General features: G+C 45.9%; 3 protein-coding genes across 3 annotated transcripts in view; all 3 read right to left on the reverse strand.

The window, feature by feature from the left end:
* GCN1 (GCN1 activator of EIF2AK4) overlaps nucleotides 1-10,065 on the reverse strand; it is a 47,239-nt gene extending 37,174 nt beyond the window's left edge. The window contains exons 1-12 of the mRNA XM_081339356.1: nucleotides 10,044-10,065; nucleotides 8,899-9,001; nucleotides 7,513-7,576; nucleotides 6,731-6,862; nucleotides 5,930-6,038; nucleotides 4,755-4,853; nucleotides 3,775-3,909; nucleotides 3,292-3,360; nucleotides 2,417-2,525; nucleotides 1,810-1,884; nucleotides 802-930; nucleotides 106-156 (exon numbers count right to left, since the gene is read on the reverse strand). Coding sequence (XP_081195482.1) covers nucleotides 106-156; nucleotides 802-930; nucleotides 1,810-1,884; nucleotides 2,417-2,525; nucleotides 3,292-3,360; nucleotides 3,775-3,909; nucleotides 4,755-4,853; nucleotides 5,930-6,038; nucleotides 6,731-6,862; nucleotides 7,513-7,576; nucleotides 8,899-9,001; nucleotides 10,044-10,061 — 1,093 coding nt within the window. The 5' untranslated portion in view covers nucleotides 10,062-10,065. The remainder of the gene's footprint in view (nucleotides 1-105; nucleotides 157-801; nucleotides 931-1,809; nucleotides 1,885-2,416; nucleotides 2,526-3,291; nucleotides 3,361-3,774; nucleotides 3,910-4,754; nucleotides 4,854-5,929; nucleotides 6,039-6,730; nucleotides 6,863-7,512; nucleotides 7,577-8,898; nucleotides 9,002-10,043) is intronic.
* Nucleotides 10,066-11,417: 1,352 nt separating this feature from the next.
* Nucleotides 11,418-17,156, reverse strand: RPLP0 (ribosomal protein lateral stalk subunit P0). Its single transcript, XM_081339377.1, has 7 exons — nucleotides 16,929-17,156; nucleotides 15,683-15,858; nucleotides 14,796-14,883; nucleotides 14,177-14,323; nucleotides 13,161-13,346; nucleotides 12,580-12,720; nucleotides 11,418-11,644 (listed from the first exon to the last, which is right to left on the reverse strand). The coding sequence occupies exons 1-7, from the start codon at nucleotides 16,980-16,982 to the stop codon at nucleotides 11,489-11,491; spliced, it is 948 nt and encodes a 315-aa protein (XP_081195503.1). The 5' UTR covers nucleotides 16,983-17,156; the 3' UTR covers nucleotides 11,418-11,488.
* A 2,119-nt stretch (nucleotides 17,157-19,275) lies between these two features.
* The window catches only part of PXN (paxillin), a 36,779-nt gene continuing 33,065 nt past the window's right edge, over nucleotides 19,276-22,989 (reverse strand). Inside the window, exon 11 of the mRNA XM_081339372.1 lies at nucleotides 19,276-22,340. Coding sequence (XP_081195498.1) covers nucleotides 22,074-22,340 — 267 coding nt within the window. The 3' untranslated portion in view covers nucleotides 19,276-22,073. The remainder of the gene's footprint in view (nucleotides 22,341-22,989) is intronic.

Consider the following 22,989-nt stretch of genomic DNA (forward strand, 5'->3'; position numbering starts at 1 on the left):
GAAAGGTTAAAAAACTGTGCCGATGAATTCGAACGCGAGGCTTGCAACATCCCACACTCATCCCATCTCTACCATCGTTCCCTCGTCTCTTGGCGAGGTCTTTACCTGACAGGATGCTGATTTTTTGAGCCACCACGGTCAGCTTTCCTTCCGCACCTGTCAAAATGGAGTTGTGAGGTTAACACGGAGCTTAAAGGAATAATCCTGAACTATATTCACTCAGAATGATGAAAGGCGGCTTTGTCAGAAGAGTTTAGTTGGCCTATGCTGGGATTTTAAGATCAGAGAGCTATAGGTGCAAGAAAGCATTTCGCAAGAGAGAACTGTGTTAAGCCAGGAGTGTCCAACTTTGGCAACTTGTTGAAGATTTATGGACTAGAATTCCTTAGACAGCACGGCTGGCTGGCTGGGGAATTCCGGGTAGTTGAACTCCATAAGTCCTACAGTTTTCAAGGTTGGGCACCCCTTGATGGCAGAAGAGGACAAAGAAAGAACGAAACCAGCAAGGAGGCAACTGTGATGAAAACGTAGTGGGCTGGATTTCCAGGAGGGAGGATTACATTTCAGAGAAGTAAAAAAACAACTCAATTCAGATCACTTGTGTAAGAGAAAAAGAAGGTGAAGTCAGCCCCTCCTTAATAGTTCCCAGAGTATGTGCTTCGTGCGGGTGCTGGCAAGATTCTGTCTACAGTATAAAGAAATACAATAAAGAAAGCTGCTTGGGAAAATGACAATTGAGTCTTTCTTTGCTTCTGGAGCCTGACAAAGCCCTTCCCCCCACCCCAAGAAACGACGACTCACCTCCCAAAATGGCGAAGAGGTGCTTCGTGAAGGACTCCACGGTGGACGGTTCGCTGCACTGCAGGGCCAAATTCTTGAGTGCAACGACGGCCTTGTCCATCAGATGAGAACTGTTGGATTTCAACTGGCCTAAAAATCAAACACGGGAGCCGTTGAAGAACTAGGGATTTCATTTTTGGGGGGGGGGGGAAGCTGTGCGACAGAACAATGATGCCGAACGTAAAACAACTGTCCAGCTCATAGGTGTCCTACAACAGTGGCCCCCAACCTTTGTGCATTGGCGACCTGGCTAGGGGAGGAGAGGGGGACTGGGCCGTGTGAGTGACAGGCCGTGGCACATGGTGCGTGCTTGCCAATCCCGCCACTTGTGCGAGCAGAGCTGTGCGTATGCACCGACTCGCCTCTCGCGTAGCCCTGTTCCGAATAGGCCACGGCCCAGTACAGGGCCGCAGCCCAAGGCTTGGGGACCCCAGGCTTACAAGTCTCTCCGTCCAGCCCGTTATAAAGGCAGGTGGAATTCCCCAGACCTAACTCCTGTCTTCTGCAGTCATCATGCAGTGGAGTCCTAAAAATGTCATCCTCCATTTGCAACCATTAATTTAGGGGCCAAAGTTACAAGCACTGACTTGTGACCGTTTTTCACCCTTGTGACCGTTGCAACGTCCCCACGGCCCCATGGTCACGTGACTCCCCTTGCGCGACCTTCCGACAAGCCAACCGTGTTCCTAATTCAGTGCCGGTAATTCACTTAACGACGGTGGCAAGAAAGGTGGTGAAATGGGGCAAAAGTCTCCAAACAACTCTCTCGCTTAGCAATGGAAAAATCTGGGCTCGGTTGCGACCGTTAAAAGTCAAGGACTAGCTGTATTCACTTCCACCGGGATTATAACGCAACGACAAAGCCCACGACGATGACGACGGGTTGAGGTTAAGAAGGCAGAAGCGCTAGGGGAAAAACAACCACCACCCGTATGTAAAGGGAACACGTGCATAAACCAAACCACTTACTGGCTAACCCTTTCACGATGTCCAGAGCGTACTGGCTGAGGTCGAGGGTGACGGAGGCCAACAAACAAGAAATTGCTAAAGACAGGGGGGGAGAAAAAGAAGCAGCAGCATGTTTTGCCCAAAGGCTTTTTGACCTGCCAGCCACCACGGCCAAAACCCACTGCTGCAGCCAATTTTGCATTTGCGGCTGTGGAGGTTTCCCTCTAAAAAATAAAAGAGGGGTCTCTGGAGCTGCTGGTAGGAAACAGGCGTCAGGCTTGCTCCAGGTAGGTCCCTAGGAAAGAAAGACACTCGACCCCCTTTGGTGGAAGCGACGGGTACTTTTACTAAGGACGAGCGGTTGCAACAAAAGCAGGCTAAAACTAAAGGTCCCGTGCAAAAGGAGATAGATTTTTTTTCCCCCTTCTCCCCGGCCCTTCCCCTTTGGCCGGTTTGTCTCCCTCCAATGGCGTAGATGTTTGGTGCCACTCAGTGCAACTGGCATTCCTTTTCCAGCCTCCGCGGCCTTAAAAACTGGAGCAGGCTGGTCCTTACACCTCTGGAGTCTGCAAACCCGACAATGGCTGTCCTTCGCAAGGTACCCCACAGGATTCCCTCCGTCACTCACTTTCAATGGCGTTCTCTGGGCTCCTCAAGAGAGATTTCTGCAAAGCTGGCAACATGAGGTCCTTGAATTCGGAATGAGACACATACCGGAGCAGAGGTGCACAATTGTCCTGCAAGGAAGCCGCACCACTTTCAATCACAATAGCGCTTAAGACTTAGATGCCGCCTCGCAGTGATTTACAGCCCTCTCTGAGCGGTTTACAGAGTCACTTGTATTTCCCCCCACCATCTGGGTCCTCATTTTACCGAGGGAAGGCTGAGTCAACCTTGAGCCTGTCAGGATCGAACTGCTGGCTGTGGGCAGTTTGCCTGCAATACTGCATTCTAACCACTGCACCACAATGGCGTCTGTCTGTCTGTGTATCTATCTATCTATCTAAAGAGCAATAGCACTTAGACTTATATACTGCTTTACAATGCTTTCCAGCTCTAAGCGGTTTAGAGTCAGCCTCTTGCCTCCCCCCCCCCCCAAACAGTCTGGGTCCTCCTTTTACCGACCTCGGAAGGATGGAAGGTTTGAGTCAAACTTGAGCTGGCGATATTCGAACAGCCAACCTGCTGGCAGTCTGCAATACTGCATTCCAGCCACTGCACCCCCACGGCTCTTAAGGTGGCAAGGAATGGGGCAAGAAAAGCCGTAAAATGGGGCAAAATCCGCTTAACAAACTTCTCACTTAGCCACATAAATTCTGGGCTCAATTGTGGTCATAAAAATCGAGGACTGCCTGTACCTAAGATGCCACAAGCAAAGCAGACGCTGGTCTACAAACCCTCTTGTTCAAATTGGCTTATGGCGCCACAAGACTACACAGAGTTTATGGGCCAAATGAAGGACCCGGCTTCACGGTTAGGGGGCTTTCGAGAGATTTCTCTCACCAGGACGTGTTTTTGAGGCCTGGTCTTGCTCATCAGGATGGTCTTCATGTAGAAATCCAAGAGGGCGCCCTGAACAAAAAAGAGCAGTCACGATACTGACACGCAACAACACACATCGCTTCACAGTAGGTCAGACCATATGGGCTCGCTATGAAAATTACGAACGTTATAGAGCCACAGTTTATAACCTGGGGACAGGATACAAGGTAGACACATCAGGCCTGGTTCTGCTGTGGCTTAAGATCCCCTTCCACTCCAGTTAAGTGTGGAATTAACCCCAACTTAACAACTGCAGTGATTCGCTTAAGGATGGCGAGAAATTTTGCAAAATGGGGCAAAGCTTACTTCACAATTGTCTTGGCTAGCGGTGGAAATTCTGCGCTCAACTGTGTTTGTCAGTCAAGGACAATCCGTAACTCGCCCTACGTCACATTTGCTAACCTTTTCTCTCTCTCCAACCCCAAACGGCCTTTCCAAACTTGCCTTGTGTTTGTTGATGGTGCCGAGATCTTTCTGATTGGTGCAAAACTGCACCAGCAGGCCCAGCATGATTGCATATCCCTGATTGGCTTCCAAGCGAAGAATGATGGAGAGATACTGATCCACCAGCCCGGGATTCTAAGGTCAAAGAAGAAGAAAAAGCTGCATAGGAGAAGCCAAAGAGAAGAGCCTGTTTTGACCTGTTGCTGGCTGGGGAATTCTGGGAGTTACTAATACTAATACTTGTGTGTTGGAAGTATTGGTATTAGTAACTAATACTGAAGTGCTTCCATGGTGAAAGAATTTGCTGGTGACATCACTGTTGCCCAGTTGGGGACTACTTTCATGTCCCTGTGAAGTTGCCACCAAAATTTGATTTGATTTTTGATTAGACTTATATACCACCCTTCTCCCGTAGGACTCAGGGCGGTTCACAAGGTTTCTTAAAAACAATACAACAAATTACAAAAATTAAAAACAATTAAATTGATTACACTAACCTTGAACTAAAACCCCAACTACAATTAAAATACAATTAAAACCCCGGTTAATACTCTCAGTCCAGGCCAGAAAGCTCGAAGAGCCAGGTCTTCAGGTCCTGGCGGAACGAGCAAAGGTCAGGGGCGGTCCTAAGCTCTATGTGTGTCCATCTAGCTATTTGTGGTCGAACTGTTTTTCAACTGATGGGTCAGCAGGAGCCAGAGCATGTGATGGGAGCTCAACCTGCCCTGCAACAGACACAGGTCTCAAACACAAGCCTGTCAATCGTCAGCCCAGCATTCTAACCCCGTAAGCCATTGGGCTCCACACCTGGAGTTGAATCAAACATCTTTTAAAGTTGTCAGGGTGGAGAACGTTGCCTCAATGTATTGGATCAAGATTTCTGCCATGCCCGGTCAAGATAATACAATCTCAACACATCCAGAAGATACAAGATAAGACAGGCCTAACTGAAACTCTCAATCTTGGGAAATGTCCTTCACCTCTTTCCAGAGTCTGTTCAACTTCTTCACGGCCCCATCCACCACGGGCTTGCGAGAGCCACCTAGGATCTCCAACAGAAGGAAACACTGAACTTCCACCTGTTTAAAGACAGGTTAAGTAAAAGGATCGTTTAATATCACTGACAACCCTTGATCTGTTTCGAACTTATTGATATTGCCGGTCAACAGCCAATTTCATATTTTGAATCAAGCAAAGGCTGAGTGGACAAAGTGGTCTACCTCAGTCTTCTCAGTATGATGTTTTCCGAACATTTTGTACTCCTAGCACTCTTTATCATCCCCTCCAGATATTTTGGACTACGAAATTCATCTTCACCTTCCCATCATTTTGGAATATCCGAATTTATTCCAAGTCTTTAAGCCAAAAGCTCAAATTGGTTGACCCAATTCAATTCCCTCTTCTCTACACAAGGCCTAATTTTGAGGCATTACACCCCCTGAGAGTTGGGAAGACAAGGTACCAATTGTAATATAGGTAGTCCCCGTTTAGTGACCATTGAAAGTTGCAACACTGGAAAAACCTCTGACCGTTTTTCACACTTACGATCAAAATTCGGATCCCCTTTTGCAAACCTCAGACAAGCCAGGTCAATGGGGACGCCAGATTCACTTAGCAACCGTGTTAGTAACCTACTAACTTACCAACTGCAGTGATTCACTTAATAATTGTGGCAGGAAAGATTGCAAAACGGGGCAAAACGCGCTAAACAAATGCCTTGCTTAGCAACCGAAACTTTTTTTTTAATCCCATTTATATCCCGCCCTTCTCTGAAGACTCAGGGTGGCTTACAATCTAAGAAGCACAAATCAATGTGCTTAGCAATAACCTTCATTCTGTGTATATGCCTGCTTATTAGGGCTTTCACATCCCCCCCAAGCGGCATTATTACAAAGTCAGCTTATTGCCCCCAACAATCTGGGTCCTCATTTTACCTACCTCGGAAGGATGGAAGGCTGAGTCAACCTTGAGCCTGGTGGGATGCGAACCTGCACTAATTGCAGGCAGCTGGTGTTACTGAAGGAGGCATCAGCCCACTGCTCCACCAAGGCTCTATAATCATCTGGGGCTTGATTATGACCCTAAAAATCAAGGACTACCTGTAATCCAACCAAGATCAAGGTAAGAAGGTCACGGCAGAATCAAGGCTGCATACCAGTTTTTCCCATGTTTCTCCATGTCTCTTGTCAGGAGTCGGGAAGACAATTCGAACGAGCAGACAGGTCCACGAAAGAGCCAGCGAAGCTGCAGATCCACTGCTCTTGCTGTGACAGAAAGGAAAAAAAGGGGATTATCTAAGGCAGGGGTCCTTAACACCCAGTCCGTGGGTTGGTACCGGGCTGCAGCATGCCGGCAACCGGGCCACACAAACAAGCAAAGCCCCATCTGTGGGATGCAGGCAGCATGTAAAACCACACCCCCTCCGGCCCACGGAAAAACCTCTCTCCACGGACTGGGTCCCTGGTGCCCAAAGGGTAATCTGCTAATCTAAGGAATCGGACAGTATCATGGGATTCCCGTTGCTGGTGCAGATGGGAAAGTTAGTGAAATGTTACAGAGTATGCCAAAGGATTACAGCCTTACCAAGGTGCACACTTCTAGTATCCCACCTATTCATGTGAATTCATTTCACTGACCCCTGCTACAATTTGATAAAACCTTCTCAACCATTTGTATGATGGCCGGGGACAAATAAAGTCCAAGAGATCAAAGGACATTTGACAGCTACTCTTAATTTTACCAGCCCTATAAAGTTAAGAGGTGAGAATGGTTTCTGAAACTAACTCCCAAAGAGTCTATGGAGATTCTCCATCATCCGGGTCATGTTTGTCCCAAAGGTGCTTTTCCAAACGGGAACTGAACTTTTTTGGGTTGTTTTTTCTTTAAAAACATTTCGCTTCTCACCCACGGAGCTTCTTCAGTTCTGTTCCCAAAGAGGTCTTTGCACAACACTCACCTGGATCCACCAGACTTGCTGCTGATTCCTGAAGACTGCAAGGAGTGCAAAAGATTCTTTGCGGTCACTTCCGGCTGGCATTCAGCAAGCTGCCGAAGCGCCGTTTGAAGGGCTCTGTGTGATGCAGCATCTCTGACAAAAATGAGGCAATTCCGAGACAGGAAGGGGAGAGATCATGAGGGGAAAAATTTGCTTCGGAAATACCCTGTCCTCAATCAAGTTTTCCTAATAACCCGTTTATTTCAATAATAGCAAAGGTTACCAAAGATTACCTTGGCTAAATACCAGTTAAAGTTTAATCAGTGATCTGAGAACGTATTTCTTTATTTACAGGAATCTGCTTTGTTTTGTCTTCTGTCCTGATAAAACAATTTTGCAGCAGGCATTTTAAAGATTAGAAGACACGCTTTTCCAAATACTCTGGTGAGGCTATTATCAAACCTGATAAATTATTTTTTTAAAGGCGTACATAACTAAAAAAAAATGGTTAAAGAAAATTGAATTTTAAATAAAATTGCATATATTTATTTGCCCGTTTACGCAATCAGCTAAGCACCCTATATTACAATATTATACAATAAAACACAAATAAAAATCTTACAAAAAAATTTATGCTCCATCGGCACAGTGGTGTAAAAAAAAAAAAAAGCAGAGAGTTTTCAATGAGGAAGAAGTGTTATCGTTAAGCCTCCAAATCTATTTCCATGCACTGCGCCAGATCAAATAAATGTTATCTGAACTGGAGGGCAAAGTCTCCCGACTATCCGGATTGACACAGTTACCTGTATCGGTGCAGAGTAAGGCAGAAAAGTTTGCAGAGACCCTTCACTGCACCTTCTGGCAGATCTACAAAAAGATCAAACCAAATTCAGCATGGTACTTTGAGGAAAACCAATACTTAAAATCAAAAACAATGTTTAATTCCATACATAATTCATATTTTCCCCACAAACATCAACCAAAAGGAAATTAGATTTTGAGGGGGATTATATTCAGAAGGGACGCGGTGGCTCAGTGGGTTAGGACGCTGAACTTGTCGATCGGAAGGTCGGCAGTTTGGTGGGTCGAATCCCGAGTGCCGCATAGCAGAGTGAGCGCCTGTTACTCGTCCCAGCTTCTGCCAACCTAGCAGTTCGAAAGCATGTAAAAATGCAAGTAGACAAATAGGGACCACTACGGTGGGAAGGTAACAGCGTTCCGTGCGCCTTTGGCATCTAGTCATGCCGGCCACATGACCACGGAGACGTCCTCGGACAAGCGCTGGCTCTTCGGCTTTGAAACGGAGATGAGCACCGCCCCCTAGAGTCGGAAACGACTAGCACGCGTGTGCGGGGGAACCTTTACCTTTACCTTTACCTTTATATTCAGGAGGCAGAAAAGGTTGCACATTGCATTACAATAAAAAACACCCACCCTGAGGTCCAGAGCTTCTATTGAGATTTGATTAAACTTTTTAGTCCACATTTTGGATCAAGAGGACCACTGGTTTGGAAGAAGGGTCAAAGGTCAAAACTGAAGAGCCCTCTCTCAAGAGGGGGAGGGATAGGACATCATCTATTTCTGGTCTACAACAGGGTCCTTTCAGCAGTGACCCAAGGACACAGGTCAACCTTCAACAACTCTCTAAAAGAATGCAAATGACCAGCTCTCTGCAAGGAATATAAATCCTTCAATTCCCCACCATCCAGTTAGAGATGAAGAAGCTTCTTGGATGAGATGTGAAATGTCTTCAAGGGAAAACAAAAAAAGTACAGCTGCCTCCTGAAAAAGCATCTTTGGGATTCCTAGCCAGTGTGACAGGTAGCCTAGTCCTTGACTTACAGCCATTTTGTTTAGTGACCATTCAAAGTTAAAATGGCATTGAAGAGTGATTTATGACCGTTTTTCCACACTTAGGACCCCGTGGTGACGCGACCAAAATTTGGATGCTTGGCAACTGACATGGATTTATCACGACTGCAGTGTCCCAGAGTCATTCACTTTTTTCCAAATTCAACTCAAGTCCAGATTAACAGCCGGGTTATTGACAACTTTGGTGATTCACTTAATTGTGGCAAGAAGGGCTGTACAATGGGGCAAAACTCACTTTATAACTATCTCACTCAGGAACAGAAATTTTGTGGTCGTAAGTCAAGGACTGCCTGTATTTCGACATCATGTAACTCTACCTTTCCCAGTAATGCATCTTCCAAGTTCACTCAGGATTTCTCTGCGTTCCTTCACACTGGAGGTGGTCACTTTCACTGCAAATCTCTTCAGTGTTTCCGAAACCTAAACAGAGGTTAGAGATTTCACACAACCGCACTCCTTGCTAGCACCGATGATGTTACCTAGTTTGCGTAATGAAATGTCTGCCAAAAAACACAAACCCCACCAAGCTCAGAAAGCACCAAGGAGCCCTCATTTCAACCCTGAGCTACAAATATTCTCCTTTATCGGTCACGGGGCAAACGTCTTGCTTAACATACCTAAATTTCGGACTCAAGCACTACCTATGTTTAGCAGCAACTAAGCATGGCTGTCTGCGTATCACAACATATACACCAGCTGTCATTTCAACACAGGTTTTCAACACAAGCCGAATTTGAACGTCAGCCCGGGACATTCTGGCTAGGTGGCTATCCAACACCTAGATCAGGCGGGAAGGCAAATCGCCTGGTTTAACCCGAGAAATAAACTCCTCCGTAAAAGGGCTCCTTTTAAAATAATAAGTATAGAAAGAAAAGGCCCAACAGGCTACTCGACAGCCGGAGTTTGCAAGGAAGGGCACAAATTTTAAAACTTAAAATTTTAAGCTGACTTTGTAATAATGCCGCTTGGGGTGTGTGTGAAAGCCCTAATAAGCAGGCATATACATAGAATGAAGGCTACTGCTAAGCTTGTAAGCCGCCCTGAGTCTTCGGAGAAGGGCGGGATATAAATGGAATTAAAACAAAATAAAATAAAATAAAAATAAAAAAGGGAATTATCCCGCCTAACGATTTCACAGCCTGAAACCCTCCCCGCGCTCGCTTCCAGCCCCGCCACTGCCCAGGCGGGTGGACTACAAAGCCCATCGTCCTCCCGAGAGCCGTGACGAAAACCAGGGAACCCCAGCCTCCGGAGGGCGTCTGGAAGGAGCCTGGAACCGCGGAGAGGGGCTCCCGGCGCCCCTCAGCAACCCGGGCGGAACCTTCTAGAAGCGGGCCAGCGCGGACAAGAGAAGCCGGCCGCTCCGAGGCCGACGGAGAAGACGCGGTTTCTCGCCCGGGCAACAGAGTCAAAGCGGGCGGCGGAGGCTCTTCGGCCCTCCCGGGCCTTCGGCAGCACCCACCTGCGTGTCGGCCGCCATCGCGCCGGCTCCTTCCGGAAGCTGTTCCGCCTCACTTCCGGCGCGCTGGACGCAGGCTGATGGCGTCACGAAACGCACATGGTGGGGACCTTTGATAGCGAGACACGAGGACGCCGAGTGCGCCTGCGCGTTGAGGTTCCCTTGTGAGATGGAAGCGGCTTTATGTGAATTCGCGTTTTGACTCTCGAAAGAGCGACGCTCCACTTATCCTCCGATCCATTTCCTTTATTTTATCCCTTCCTTTTATTTCCGATTTTTACATTATTTCCCTATTTTATTTATATCATTTCCCTTATCTTTATATTTTCCCCCTATTTTTACTTATTTCCTTTGATCAAGTAGCTTCAATGGATTGTCAATTTCATCGTCGCATCAATTTCATCTTCTTGTTCAAGATCTACTCTGGGCACCACAAAGCCCCTATTGAGTTTTCCAGTGTTTGCACCCTTCAGCGGTCGTCCCAATATTTCATCAAATTAGCTGTAGCTATATAAGGCAGAGATGGGGCAATTCCACAACCTGTGTGGCTAAGAGGTCAATTCTTCAATCAGAATAAAGCTGGAAGGGACCTTGGAGGTCTTCTAGTCCAGCCCCCTGCTCAAGCAGGAGACCCTATACTATTTCAGACAAGACCAGACTCTTCTTAAAAACCTCCAGTGGATGAATCCTTAAAGAATCCTTGGAGGAGATCCCTTGCGTCAGAAATGATTTTGAGTAGCAAGACTGCATGAATAGAAGCTGCAATGGACACCAAGGTTCTAACCAAAAACTTAGCTTTCAATCTACAAGCGTACTTTATTATTATTATTATTTGAGGAGTGCCAATTGACTGCAATTTGTTCATTTATGACCTAATTCACTGGCTCCGATAAGTTTACTTTTAAACTTTCAAACTTGGGAGACATACTTCTCTCCCTACGTAATTAAGCAGAATGGTTACTCTATTCCAGAATGACACAAATAATATCATAAAGGTAAAGGTTCCCCCACACATGCATGCTAGTCGTTTCCAACTCTAGGGGCCGGTGCTCATCTCCGTTTCAAAGCCGAAGAGCCAGCGCTTGTCCAAGGACGTCTCCGTGGTCACGTGGCCGGCATGACTAGACGCCAAAGGCACACGGAACGCTGTTACCTTCCCACCGGAGTGGTCCCTATTTTTCTACTTGCATTTTTACGTGCTTTCGAACTGCTAGGTTGGCAGAAGCTGGGACGAGTAACAGGCACTCGGGATTCGACCCGCCAAACTGCCAACCTTCTGATCGACAAGCTTAGCGTCCTAACCCACTGAGCCACCGCGTTCCAGTAATATCAGTTGCCTGCTAACTGAAGCGCAATCATTTGGACACCTCCAAAGGATGTGTAAAGAAGTATGCTTTTATTATATTTCTTTTGAATTCTACTCTTAGCTCAGGCTAGGACAGAGCGGTTTAGTCAAAGAGACCGAAGCCCATGTCTTCATCAGACTCTTCCGATTCTTCCTTGACTTCCTCTTTGGCTGGAGCTGCTGAAGTAGGAGCAGGTGCTTCGGTCACTACTGGGGCAGCTGCTGCAAAAGCCGATGGATCAGCCAGGAAAGCCTTTACCTGCAGGGGGGGGGGAGGAAAAAAATCAGTCGTGTTCCAGTGTCAAAACATCCCTTCAGCGCTGGCAATTTCGGCTTTCCCAGACTTTGCAAAGAAAGTTGAAAGAGGGCGTATATGCAGCCCAAAGGAGTAAAAAAATCGGCATCGTTAAGTAGACTGAAAAACTAGCGCCAGCAGACTTGCAAATACAGGACCACAACTGAGACGTGTCGGTCGTAAATCGTGACATTCGTAAAGCAGATCACTACTCCGGTGACCGCATCCGCTTTTATGACCCGTTTTGCAACAGTCAAGCCACTGTTTGCTGTTGGGCAGCTTTTGCTGGAAACTGGAAGTAAATCCCAATTTCCAGCACTCGTGATGTGGATCGCTGCAAACGGCCACAAATGCAGGCCAAGTGCCCAAAATGGGGGCCGCGTAACCACAGAAAAAGGGGGACATCAGAATTTTAAATCCAGGTCGTAAGCCCCCTTTCCGGGGATCCATTGTAACTTCAATTGCTAAGCAACCAGTTGTAGGTCAAAGGCTACCTGTAGAGCAGTGTTCCTCAACCTGCTGGCTAGGGAATCATGGGAACTGAAGTCCACACACTTAGGAAGTTGTCACAGTTGGAAAACACCGATCTAGAGGCCTCCTAATTAGGCTTTATAACTGCAAAAAAGGCAACTGCTTGTCTGGTTTTGGCAGCAAGGTTATCCTGAAGAGCACAGAGACTATTATTTGCCAAACTATAATACAATTATCTGCAAAGGATAACCCGAATACCGAATTCCTCAGTTCTCACTGCCATTGGGCTTGGCTTGGCTTTTCAATAGGGCGTGTACAAATCTTGTTCAAGGATAAGCGCCTCGGGATTTGAGGTTCTAAAAATTCAGATCTGGCAACCAAGACGACTCCAAAACGTTGAAGTCAAAAGACCCCTTGGAACAAGTTACCTTTTCAGCTAATGGGAAAGAGTAGTTGGTCTCCACAGACACAGCCAGGACTCGCTTGTACCCGTTGATGATGGAGTGGGGTATAGAAGCAACAGTAGGGTAGCCGATCTGCAGGCAAACGCTGGCTACGTTACGAACGCCCTACAAGGGACAAGAGACACAGGTTCCAAATCCCGTTCGCAGGGTAGCCTTCAAGCAGCTTCTGCTCTCTGCTTGGTCTGGTTTCATTACCAAACTAGGTAATAACATCACCGATGAGGTTACCTAGCTTGGAAATGAAACGTCTGCAAGAAAACCCACAATTCGATCCTGAGCTGCCGATAATTCTTTTCTATGGCATATTTTGATACTGAAATGTACATCCGGGTGGGGGGAGGTTCTTCCCCCCCAAGCTTAGATAACATTCACCCATCTTCTCGGAACTCAAATGCATTTGCAAATTAAGAAACAGGATTTAAACAACCACCACTAAATAAAACTCCCGCTAAGGTTCTCCCCAACACCCTTGCTCGCTCCTCTTTCTTCTCGGCCTTCGCAAAGAGTCCCACGTCAACCGTGAAGTCGGGGAGCCCCTTGCTTACTTCCAGAAAACGCTTGTGCAAGGTTTCCTCGGTGATATCCAAAACTTCCGGGTTGTAAATGCTGCCATTGTCAAACACTTGCTGGATGATGAGCCCGAAGGAGAAAGGCGAGATATTCAACATGTTCAGCAGAGTGGCTTCGCTGGCGCCCACCTTGTCTCCAGTTTTGATCAGCTGCACGTCACTCTTAAGGAGCGAGAAAGGGAGGGAGGATCAGAAAAAGACGGCACAAGGATATTATTATACCTAATACAGACATTGAAGATCCAAGGAGAGGAGCTGCTCGGACATCAACCCCTGAATTGTATCGGAAGAGGAATGGGAGGGAAGAAAGGAGAGGAGAGAGGGAAGAGAGTAGAGGAGGGGGAAGGAAGTAGGAAGGTTGGAGGGAAAGAGGAGAAGTGGGGAGAAACGGGAGGGGAGGGGTGAGGGAAAGAGGAGAGGAAGAAGAGGGAAGTAGGAAGGGAGAAAGAAAGTAGAGAAGAGGGAAGAGAGAGGAGGGTGGATACAGTGAAAGGGGAAATGGACGAGCAGCACCCAAACTTACGTGTGTGTATTTATGTATGGCGATATATAATACCTACAGCATTACTGATATAACAAATGTTAAAATGCTTGAAAAAAATGTTTATATTTCATTGGTTAGTTTGTGGTATATTAAAGGAACTGTGAAAAAATAAAGAAAAAATAAAATGCAGAAAAAGACGGCACAATTTCACAAAGCCACATCGTCTTTACCATGTTATGGAGCATACATGTCCTACAGGGAAGCCTATCTATGGTTCTGCAGCCTCTCTTGGCAGTTCAGGGAAGCACGCAGTTGTGGGGCTGGCTAGCAGACTGAAAAGCCCTCTCTTCGCCTCTCCCATCAAGTTTTAATAGCATTTCAATCGTGCTTGGTTTTTTTTTATTTGAACTTTTTCTGCTTTAAGATGATATTGTCTCTCGATTTCTAGCAAAACTGGGGCTCTCCATAGCGCATCGTACACCCAACAGGGGCTCCATGCGGAACTCACCAAGATTTCAATCGTGCCTCTGGAGATTTTGGTGGTGATGCCCAAAGCTTGGAAAAAGGAGGTCTTCTCAGGACCCAGGCCGGTGTTTTGAGCTGGCACAATGACATCACAGGGAGCGATTGCTCCAGCCCGGGCAGCAGCTGGTACCTAGAGAGAGAAAAAGAAATCCACAAATATTCATCCATCCTCAGCTCAGCTACACCAAGAAAAGCTTAAGCGATTTTTACACCCACAAAGAAAATGGAGCATCTGTCCCCAGTGACAAAACAACTAGAGTAGCAACTGCCAAATCCACCAGTAACTGGGTTTTGACTGCTCCTAGCTTGGATACCTGGATTTCCCACCTAGTCTTAACAAGAGTGATTTATGAGTCTTTTGACTTACAATCGTTTGTTTAGTCTCCATTTGAAGTTGCAACAGTATTGAAAGTGTAGATTATGATCGTTACATTACACATTCCCACGGCCATGTGATCAAAATTCAGACCCTTGGCAATAAACAGATGTTTGGGGCATGTTCTTAAGTAGCATTTCTCAACCTTGGGAACTTCCAAGATGCATGGACTACAACTCCCAGCATTCCCCAAGTAACTTTCCTGAGTACTCAAGTTTCCATTTACCTTGTTGGCAAGCAGCATATCCCTGATTTCTGTCAGATCCTCCTTGGTGAACACAAAGCCCACATTTCCACGGATATGAGGCAGCAGCCTAAAAAATACAGCCAGTGCTATTTTGTCATCAGTCCAACAAGCACCTTTGGAAGAATGTGCACGAGCAACTTGCGGGACAGAGAAAGCTAATTTGGGACTGATCTACTAGCTCAGAAAGGCAACCTCGTTTGGCTAACAGACCAGAGTCGAGAGGAAGGCAGGTCTGTTGCTAAATTCTAGTTTTGCAATAAAGATGTCATGAAGTCAACGAAAGCTGGCAATACAGGCTGACAGAAATGGTCTGGGTTGGTGGCCTTTCATAGAACTGAATTGTAAGACAAATCAAGTTTATATCTGGACCGAACCACACGCCGTCCAAAACTGCTTTGCGGGCAGAAAAGTTTAGTGGAAGATTTATTTTTTTTCAATTCCACAAACATACCTAATCCTCCCTCTTCATTTTCTTCACAACCCTGTGAGCTAGTTCAAAGCCACCCAGCCGGCTTACATGCCTAGGGCAGACTAGAATCAAATCTTCTGGCATCTTTCCTTGTTGAGTTTATTTTAGAAAAAGAAAGCTAAGAGTTGATGGGGTCCTGTCAACAACCAACTCTTATTCTCTGACACCTGAAGGAAGAATTCTCTAAAAGGGTGGTTCTCAAGCTGTGATCCACAGACTCCGTGTCTGTGTGTGTGATGTCATCGTAAGGGGGCCATGAAGATTCGATGCAGTTTAAATCTTGAGCTAAGCCTTGGGGTTCCATGGCCACAAAAGGCATTCAAAAGCGGTGAAGAAAACATTGAGAAACACACTGTTCTAGAAGACCGGAGAGCCCCCGGAGCTTTGGGATACTCACTTTTCCAGAGCAGGGTTGTTTTCCAGATGGCCTCGGATGGCCTTACGCATCATGGTGTTCTTTCCCATCAGGACAACGGCCTTCCCGCGCAGGGACATCCGGATCTGCTGCATCTGCTTGGAGCCGACATTGTCCGCTCCCACGATGAAACATTTTGGATAATCGTCCAGGAGTTGCTGAAAGAAAGGAACACAACAATGGTTTGGTTGTCGTTCTTCAAGCAAGCAGGCAAACTTCAAGGGACCCAACATCTCCTTTTAGAGAATTGCCTATCTGGATCTGACTGGGGTCAATGGTAGAGATGTCCCAAAAATACATGTTTTTTTTAACTTTTTCCTAACATAGGGTCCCAATACAGTTCTGCATTTTATCCTTTGCATCTGATATAGCCTAACGGATAATCCACAATGTACCATTATACTGTTATTACTGTCACTATACGCCATTTTATTTTTTGGTTTATATGTACCATTTTATCTTATTTCTTGGCTTATATACTATATGTGTGTGTGTACATGTGTCTTTTTGTTTTTTATATATACCATTTTATTGTTTATATTATATATATATATATATATATATATATATATATATATATATATATATATATATATATATATATATATATATATATATATATATATATATATGTAAAGGTAAAGGTTCCCCCGCACATGCGTGCTAGTCGTTTCCGACTCTAGGGGCCGGTGCTCATCTCCGTTTCAAAGCCGAAGAGCCAGCGCTTGTCCAGCGCATATACATATATAATATATATGTATATATGTATATGTATATATATATATAATTTTATACACACTCGTGATTTTTTTATATATACCATTTTATTCTTTGTATGTACCATGTGTGTGTCTACATGTCTTTTTATTTTTATATATACCATTGTATGTATGTATATATGTATATATGTGTGTATATGTATATATATAATTACACACACTCGTGATTTTATATTTTTATATATACCACTTTATTGTTTATATGTACCATATATGTGTGTGTGTCATTTTATTTTTCATTTCACATACGCCATCTTATCTATATACCCTTATATTTCTCGATTTCTTTCTTGAACCCTGAGCTACACACATTCCCCTGTTTTTCCCCCCCCGTTGGCTGGTTGTTAGGAAATGGAAGAGGAGGGGGAGGGGGCTCCAAGACCCAGCTGTCCCCGCCGCAGCCAGGCGCTCTGCACACGCTCAGGAGCGCCCCCGCCCCAACGACTTACGATGATCTTGAGGAAGTAGTTGGACTTCCACGTGGCTCGGTCTTCCCTGGGCATCGCGGTGACCCAAGGATCGCGCGGCGGGGCGGCGGTTTAAAGACAAGCGGCGTTCTCTGGAGAGGGATGAGAAAGAAGGGAAATCAGGGCCGGGCGAGGTAGGCCGCGAAGCCGCCCAGCCGCCCGCGCGGCCTGCAGCGCCCGACCTACCTCACCAGGCCTCCGTGGAAGAAAAGGAGTGGCGATGGTCCCGCCGCCCGCTTTTATACCCAGGAGGCCGCGACCAATCAGCGGGCGGCCTCTGCAGGGCCCCGCCTTTTTCGCGAGGGATTGGGCGAGCCGTGGAGGAAGGAGCAAAGAGGAGGAGCGGAGTAAGGTCCGCCCCTCGGGTTTGATAGGCTGGTTGGGACGGTCACTCAAAGGACGGGTTCGGCGTTTTTTTAAAAACACAGCTGATCCGTCCTTGAGCAGCTTGAAAAAGTTTTTATTATTATTAATTATTATTATTATTATATTAATTATTATATTAATTTTATTATTATTATAATTATAATTTATTATTATTATTATTATTATTGTTGTTGTTGTTGTTGTTAATTATTATTATTATTTCAAAGAGTTATTTTCGTTGGAAAAGCTGGGTTCTTTTTTTTCTCCACCTAGAAGAGTGGAGCTGCCCTCCTAAACACACAGCAAGATGGGATGCAAATAAATTTAGCAGATAAATAATAAATCAAAATATCCTAGGGATGAATCACCAGGTAGATCCAACTATTTTTATTTTATTTTTTTTATTTTAATCCCATTTATATCCCGCCCTTCTCCGAAGACTCAGGGCGGCTTACAAACTTAGCAGTAGCCTTCATTCTATGTATATGCCTGCTTATTAGGGCTTTTGCCCCCCCCCCCAAGCGGCATTATTACAAAGTCAGCTTATTGCCCCCAACAATCTGGGTCCTCATTTTACCTACTTCGGAAGGATGGAAGGCTGAGTCAACCTTGAGCCTGGTGGGTCATCTAGGAGCTTTTTCCAAGAGCCAACTGGACTTTTTTTTTTCTAGGAAGAGGTTTCTCATCCAAGAAGCTTCTCCAGAACTAAAGAAGCTTCTTGGAGGAGAAGCGAAACGTCTTCAAGGAAAAACCGAGGAAGTCCAGGTGCCTTTTGGGGGGGGGGGGAGAAAAACACCTTTGGGACTGCCACGACCTAGATGACTGAGAATCTCCATCAACATCTACCTCAGTGTTCTTCAAAACTTGGCAACTTTAAGATGTGTGGACTTAAAAGGGGATTACTTGTAAAATTCTTTTTTTTTTAGCGTTCTACTAATCCCTAGATCATATGAAGTGCCGCTTTATACTGCAGTGGTAAAACCATACTTGGCAAACTGCATCCAGTTTGGGTCACTAAAATATAAAAAAAAAAGATGTTGAAACTCTAGAAAAAGTGCAGAAAACAGCAATTAAAAAAAATCCATGAAGCTTCTTCAGCTCTGACCGGATTCTGGGGAATGGAAAAAGCACCATTGGGACAACTGTGACCGGGATGACTGAGAAGCTCCATAGACATCTAGAAGTAAGGAAAAATTTGCTGGCAGTGAAAACGATTAATCAGTAGAATGGCTTTCCTTCTCTTCATCGCTGGAAGTTTTCAAGGAGAGACTGGACAGCCACTTGTCTGAAATGGTATAGGGCAGGGGTCTTCAAACCTGGCCCTTTTATGACTTGTGGACTTCAACTCCCAGAATTCCTCAGCCAGCGTGCCTGGGTGAGGAATTCTGGGAGTTGAAGTCCACAAGTCATAAAAGGGCCAAGTTTGAAGACCCCTGGTATAGGGTCTCCTACTTTGGGCAGAGGGTTGGACTAGAAGACCTCCAAGGCCCCTTCCAATCCTGTTCTTCTGGTCAAAAGGCGAGGGGATCCTGACTGAAGGTGCTGCTCAAATGGGAAGTGATTCTTTTCCCAGATTGGGCTGACTTGTCATCAGCGAGCACAGCCTAAGCCACAAATGACACCCGAGTCTGTCTCCAAATCTTTATTAGCATCATCACAGGGACTTTTAAGAAGGGGGACAACACATTGCAAAAGGAATACAGAAAATGGAGAGGGGGGGGGAGAGGGAGAGAGAGAGAAATATAATTCCACAGGAAAACCTCCCCTTCTCCTCCTGAGCGGAACAGCTGAAGTTTTCATCAAGACCTACTTCATTTTAAGGCACTTAAAGAGTTATGTTTTATTTTTTAAAATAGAGCGTGAAGCAGAGGAATTTTTTTTTAAAAAAAAACTGCCTATAATGCCAAAAGCTACAGTAGCAGAGGACATTCCATCCCCTCACAAAAGATCGGGGATTTACAAAAAAAAAAGCACAGAAAATGAGAGAAAAGGCACATTTTTTGTCCTAACACAGCCAGCCAATCAAATGATTCGATGGGCCTTCTCATGATGAAAGCGAGATAAAACCGCCGGGATTTTGAAAGAGCCTTCTTTCCGAGTTCAGGCTTTGAGGAAAAAATAAAGGCAAAAGAGTCCCTGTGGATTTTACTCTGCTACTCGTTGCCGACTCTAGGAGGCGCTGCTCATCTCCATTTCAAGGCCGTGGAGCCAGCGCTGTACGGAGACATTCCCGCGGTCATGTGGCCAGCGTGATGTCACAGAGCCTGGTTACCCTTCGCACCAAAGTGGTACCTATTTATCTACTCGCACTTGCATGCTTTTGAACTGCTAGGTGGGCAGGAGCTGAGCTGAAGGACGGGAGCTCACCCAGTCGCATGACACTGGGTCTCGAACCTGGGCTGCCAGCGTTCCAGCTGACAAACCCGGCATCTTCACCACTGAACACTGCACTGCCTCTCAGGCTTTGAAAAACCTCTCCCTTAAAAAAAAATATGCTCGGAGAGTCTAGGCAAAAATGCATTTCTCCAAGGAGCAACTGATTTCCACAAAAGGTCGGAGAGGACATTTCCAGTTTGATCCCAGAAGGAGACCCCAAGCAGTCCAGATTTTTGCTTCTCCTAGCTTGCCTCCATCAGCCTGGCTCCCCAAGCCAGTGGGCAAAAGAAATGATAAAAACTCTATAGCCACCAAAGGGTACAATTTCTGTGGCGAGCCACACCCCAAGAGCAACATCTGAAACAGGCAATGGAACTTAAAAGCAAATACTTTATCACGTGTGCTTTTGAAGTTAACTTAAGGCTCTTTGAAAAACCCAGGAGAAAGCAAGCCAGGTGAGTCTTTCTCTCGTCTTTGTAAAACTTAAGTTTTCCTTTTACCAAATCCGTTCCAGTTGAATCCTGATCCTTACAAAACTACTTAATAAGCAAAAATAGAGAGTGGGGGAGGGGAAGGAAAATATACATACGCTCCTAGCAGATTCCACTCCTCCAGTTTAAAAAAGGATTTATATATATTTATATTTATATATAATTAATAGTTGGTTTTAAGAAAGCATCAAGGCTCAGAAAGACAGGAACCAACACAGCTCAGGGTCCTGCCCGGAAAAAAAATAATCAGATACTTAAAAGCATCTGTCGAAAAATGTTCATAAAACTAAAATTTCCATATAAGAGATTTAAAAGCTTTTTTTGTTGTTGTTGTTATGCATTCAAGACCCAGTGTAAAAAAAAACAACCCGCAACATTCCTCACCCAAACACACAGCATTCAGCTTAATAGCAAAAAAGACTGTTTCTCACAATCAAAACACTGCAGAAGGGGAAAAGGACCAAAGGGTTTATAAAATTACTAAGTCAATAGAAAAAGTTATTATTGCTCAGAAGGTCATCTCTGAGGAGAATCTTAACTCAGGCACAAGAGATGGGCTGGAGAAGAATCAAGAGGCCAAAAAAAAAAAAGTCAAAATTTTGTGGTTTTACACTTCCACCATCACAAAATCGAGTAGACCTCACCTTACAATCGGAACGAAGGCCAGAACTGCTTAAGCAAGACAACTGTTTAAGTGAGCTACAGCCAATTTTACAACCTTTTGGCCGTGGCTCTTAAATGAATCACTCAGTTGTTAAGTGAAACACACGGTTGTTAAACGGATCCGGCTTCCCCCATTGAATTTGCTTGTCGGAAGCCGGCTGGGAAGATTGCAAATGGCATTCGCGCGATCCAAGATGCTGCAAACCATTGTAAATACAGGCCAGATGATTGTGAGGGTGTGCAATGGTTGTTAAGTGTGAGGACCGGCTTTTTCAGTGCAGTTTTAACCCTGGTCGGTCACTAAACAAACAGTTATAACTCAAGGACGACCAGTAGGTCTGACCCTTGTCTAAAACGTTGGGAACACCTCCCTCCATCTGGAAATTTGCAACCGTGGAACTTTTTCTGTAACCCACGGAGAACCTCTGCATTTTGAGGAATTCTGGGACACGGGCTGCCGGCAATTCTCGGAAAATCTCCGAAAAGAAAGATATAGAGAAGGTTCTCCATGAAGAGAGGGGAGCTATTACGGGCAGCGCCTTGCATTTTGACCACAACGAACCACGGAAGGAGAACTTAAGGAGACTGTAAAAATCTCATACAATCAGTTGTCCTCCAAACACCACACTCGGAGGTTTCATCCACTCTGTCGGGGGTCCCCAAACTGGGCAACTTTAGGATTGGTGGACTTCAACTCCCAGAGTTCCCCATGGCTAGCTGGAGAATTGTGGGAGTTAAAAGTCCAGAAAGCTTAACGTTGCCAAGTTGGCGGTTCCAGCTTTCTGCCTTTCATACCGAAATCCGCTCGGCTTGTCTCCTAGCCACCGTCCACCAAAGCCACCCCAATGTCCTTCATGACTCTCAAGATGTCATGTGGGCCCTCTTCCTCCTCAAGTATCTCTTTGGATGTGACCTCTTCCAAACCTGGGCACCTTAGCATCCAAACGACTCCGGAGGCACGCTGGCTGAGGAATTCTGGGAGTTGAAGTCCACAAGTCATCCAAGGGCCAAGTTGGAAGGCCCCTGCCCTTAGGCCTCTTCCTCTGGATCTTCCCCCCTTCCCAGAGCAGCTGTGAGCATCTCATTCACATCCATACACACACACACACACACACACACACACAAACCCTCTTCCTCCTCATCTCCTACGTCAACCCGCTCAAGTTGCTGAACGCGGGACGATACGCAACAAGGCAAGGGGTTTCCTGACAGGAGATACCACAAATGAGCCTTAGCAGAAGAGTTTCAGGAAGCAGTTCTGACAGTAAGGCTTGTCGTTCTGCTCTTTGAAGGTTCCCTTGTTGAGTTGCTTGAGGCAGAAGGCGCACACGAAGTGTTCCGGGTGGAATTTCTTGGCCATCGCGGTGATGCAGCGGCCTGTGATGGGCTTTTGGCATCCGGAGCAGAGCGAGCCTCGGCGCTCGTGGTAATGCACTTCGCAGTAGGGTTGGCCGTCATGTTCGAAGAAGCTGCCATTGATGAACGGGGTAAAACATTCCTGCCGGGCAAGGAAAACCATCAGTCCTCAGCTTACCAGCACAACGGCCGCACTGAGCGAAGAGGAATTGCCTTGGGCCGCGTATAAAAGACACAGTTCTTGACTTACAGCCAAAGCTGAGCTCAAACTTGGCATTGGTAAGTGAGACATTTCTTAATAGCAATAACCCTTCGACTTAAGTACCGCTTCACGGTGCTTTACAGCCCTACCTAAGCGGTTTATAGAATCAGCCTCTTGCCCCCGACAAGTGGTCCTCATTTTACCGACCTCGGAAGGAAGGAAAGCTGAGTCAACCTTGAGCCGGTCAGGATCGAACTTCTGTCAGTGGGCAGTGTTAGCCTGCAATACTGCATTCTAGCTACGGCACCACTACAGCCCTTCCTTCCTTCCCTTCCCTTCCCTTCCCTTCCCACTTACCAATAGCACTTAAGACTTATATCCTGCTTCTGGAGTGAGTTGTGAGTTAGCCTGCAGTACTGCCTTCTAACCACTGCGCCCCCAGGCCTTTGCCCCATTTTACGACCTTTCTTGCCACAATTGTTAAGTGGATCACTGCAGTTCTTTAGTTACTAACTCGGTTGTTAAGGGAATCCAGCTTCCCCATTGACTCAGCTTGACAGGTCACAAAAAGGGTCCACACGACCCTGGG

Source organism: Vipera berus (assembly GCF_964194415.1).
Source record: "Vipera berus genome assembly, chromosome: 14".
Lineage (NCBI taxonomy): Eukaryota > Metazoa > Chordata > Lepidosauria > Squamata > Viperidae > Vipera > Vipera berus.

Coding starts and splice junctions, on each gene's coding strand:
- RPLP0 (XM_081339377.1), bottom strand. CDS start 16,982: ATGCCCAGGGAAGACCGAGCCACGTGGAAGTCCAACTACTTCCTCAAG. Junction 15,859..16,928: donor ACTACTTCCTCAAGATCATC/GTAAGTCGTTGG, acceptor CCTTTCTTTCAG/CAACTCCTGGACGATTATCC. Junction 14,884..15,682: donor AACAACCCTGCTCTGGAAAA/GTGAGTATCCCA, acceptor TGTATTTTTTAG/GCTGCTGCCTCATATCCGTG.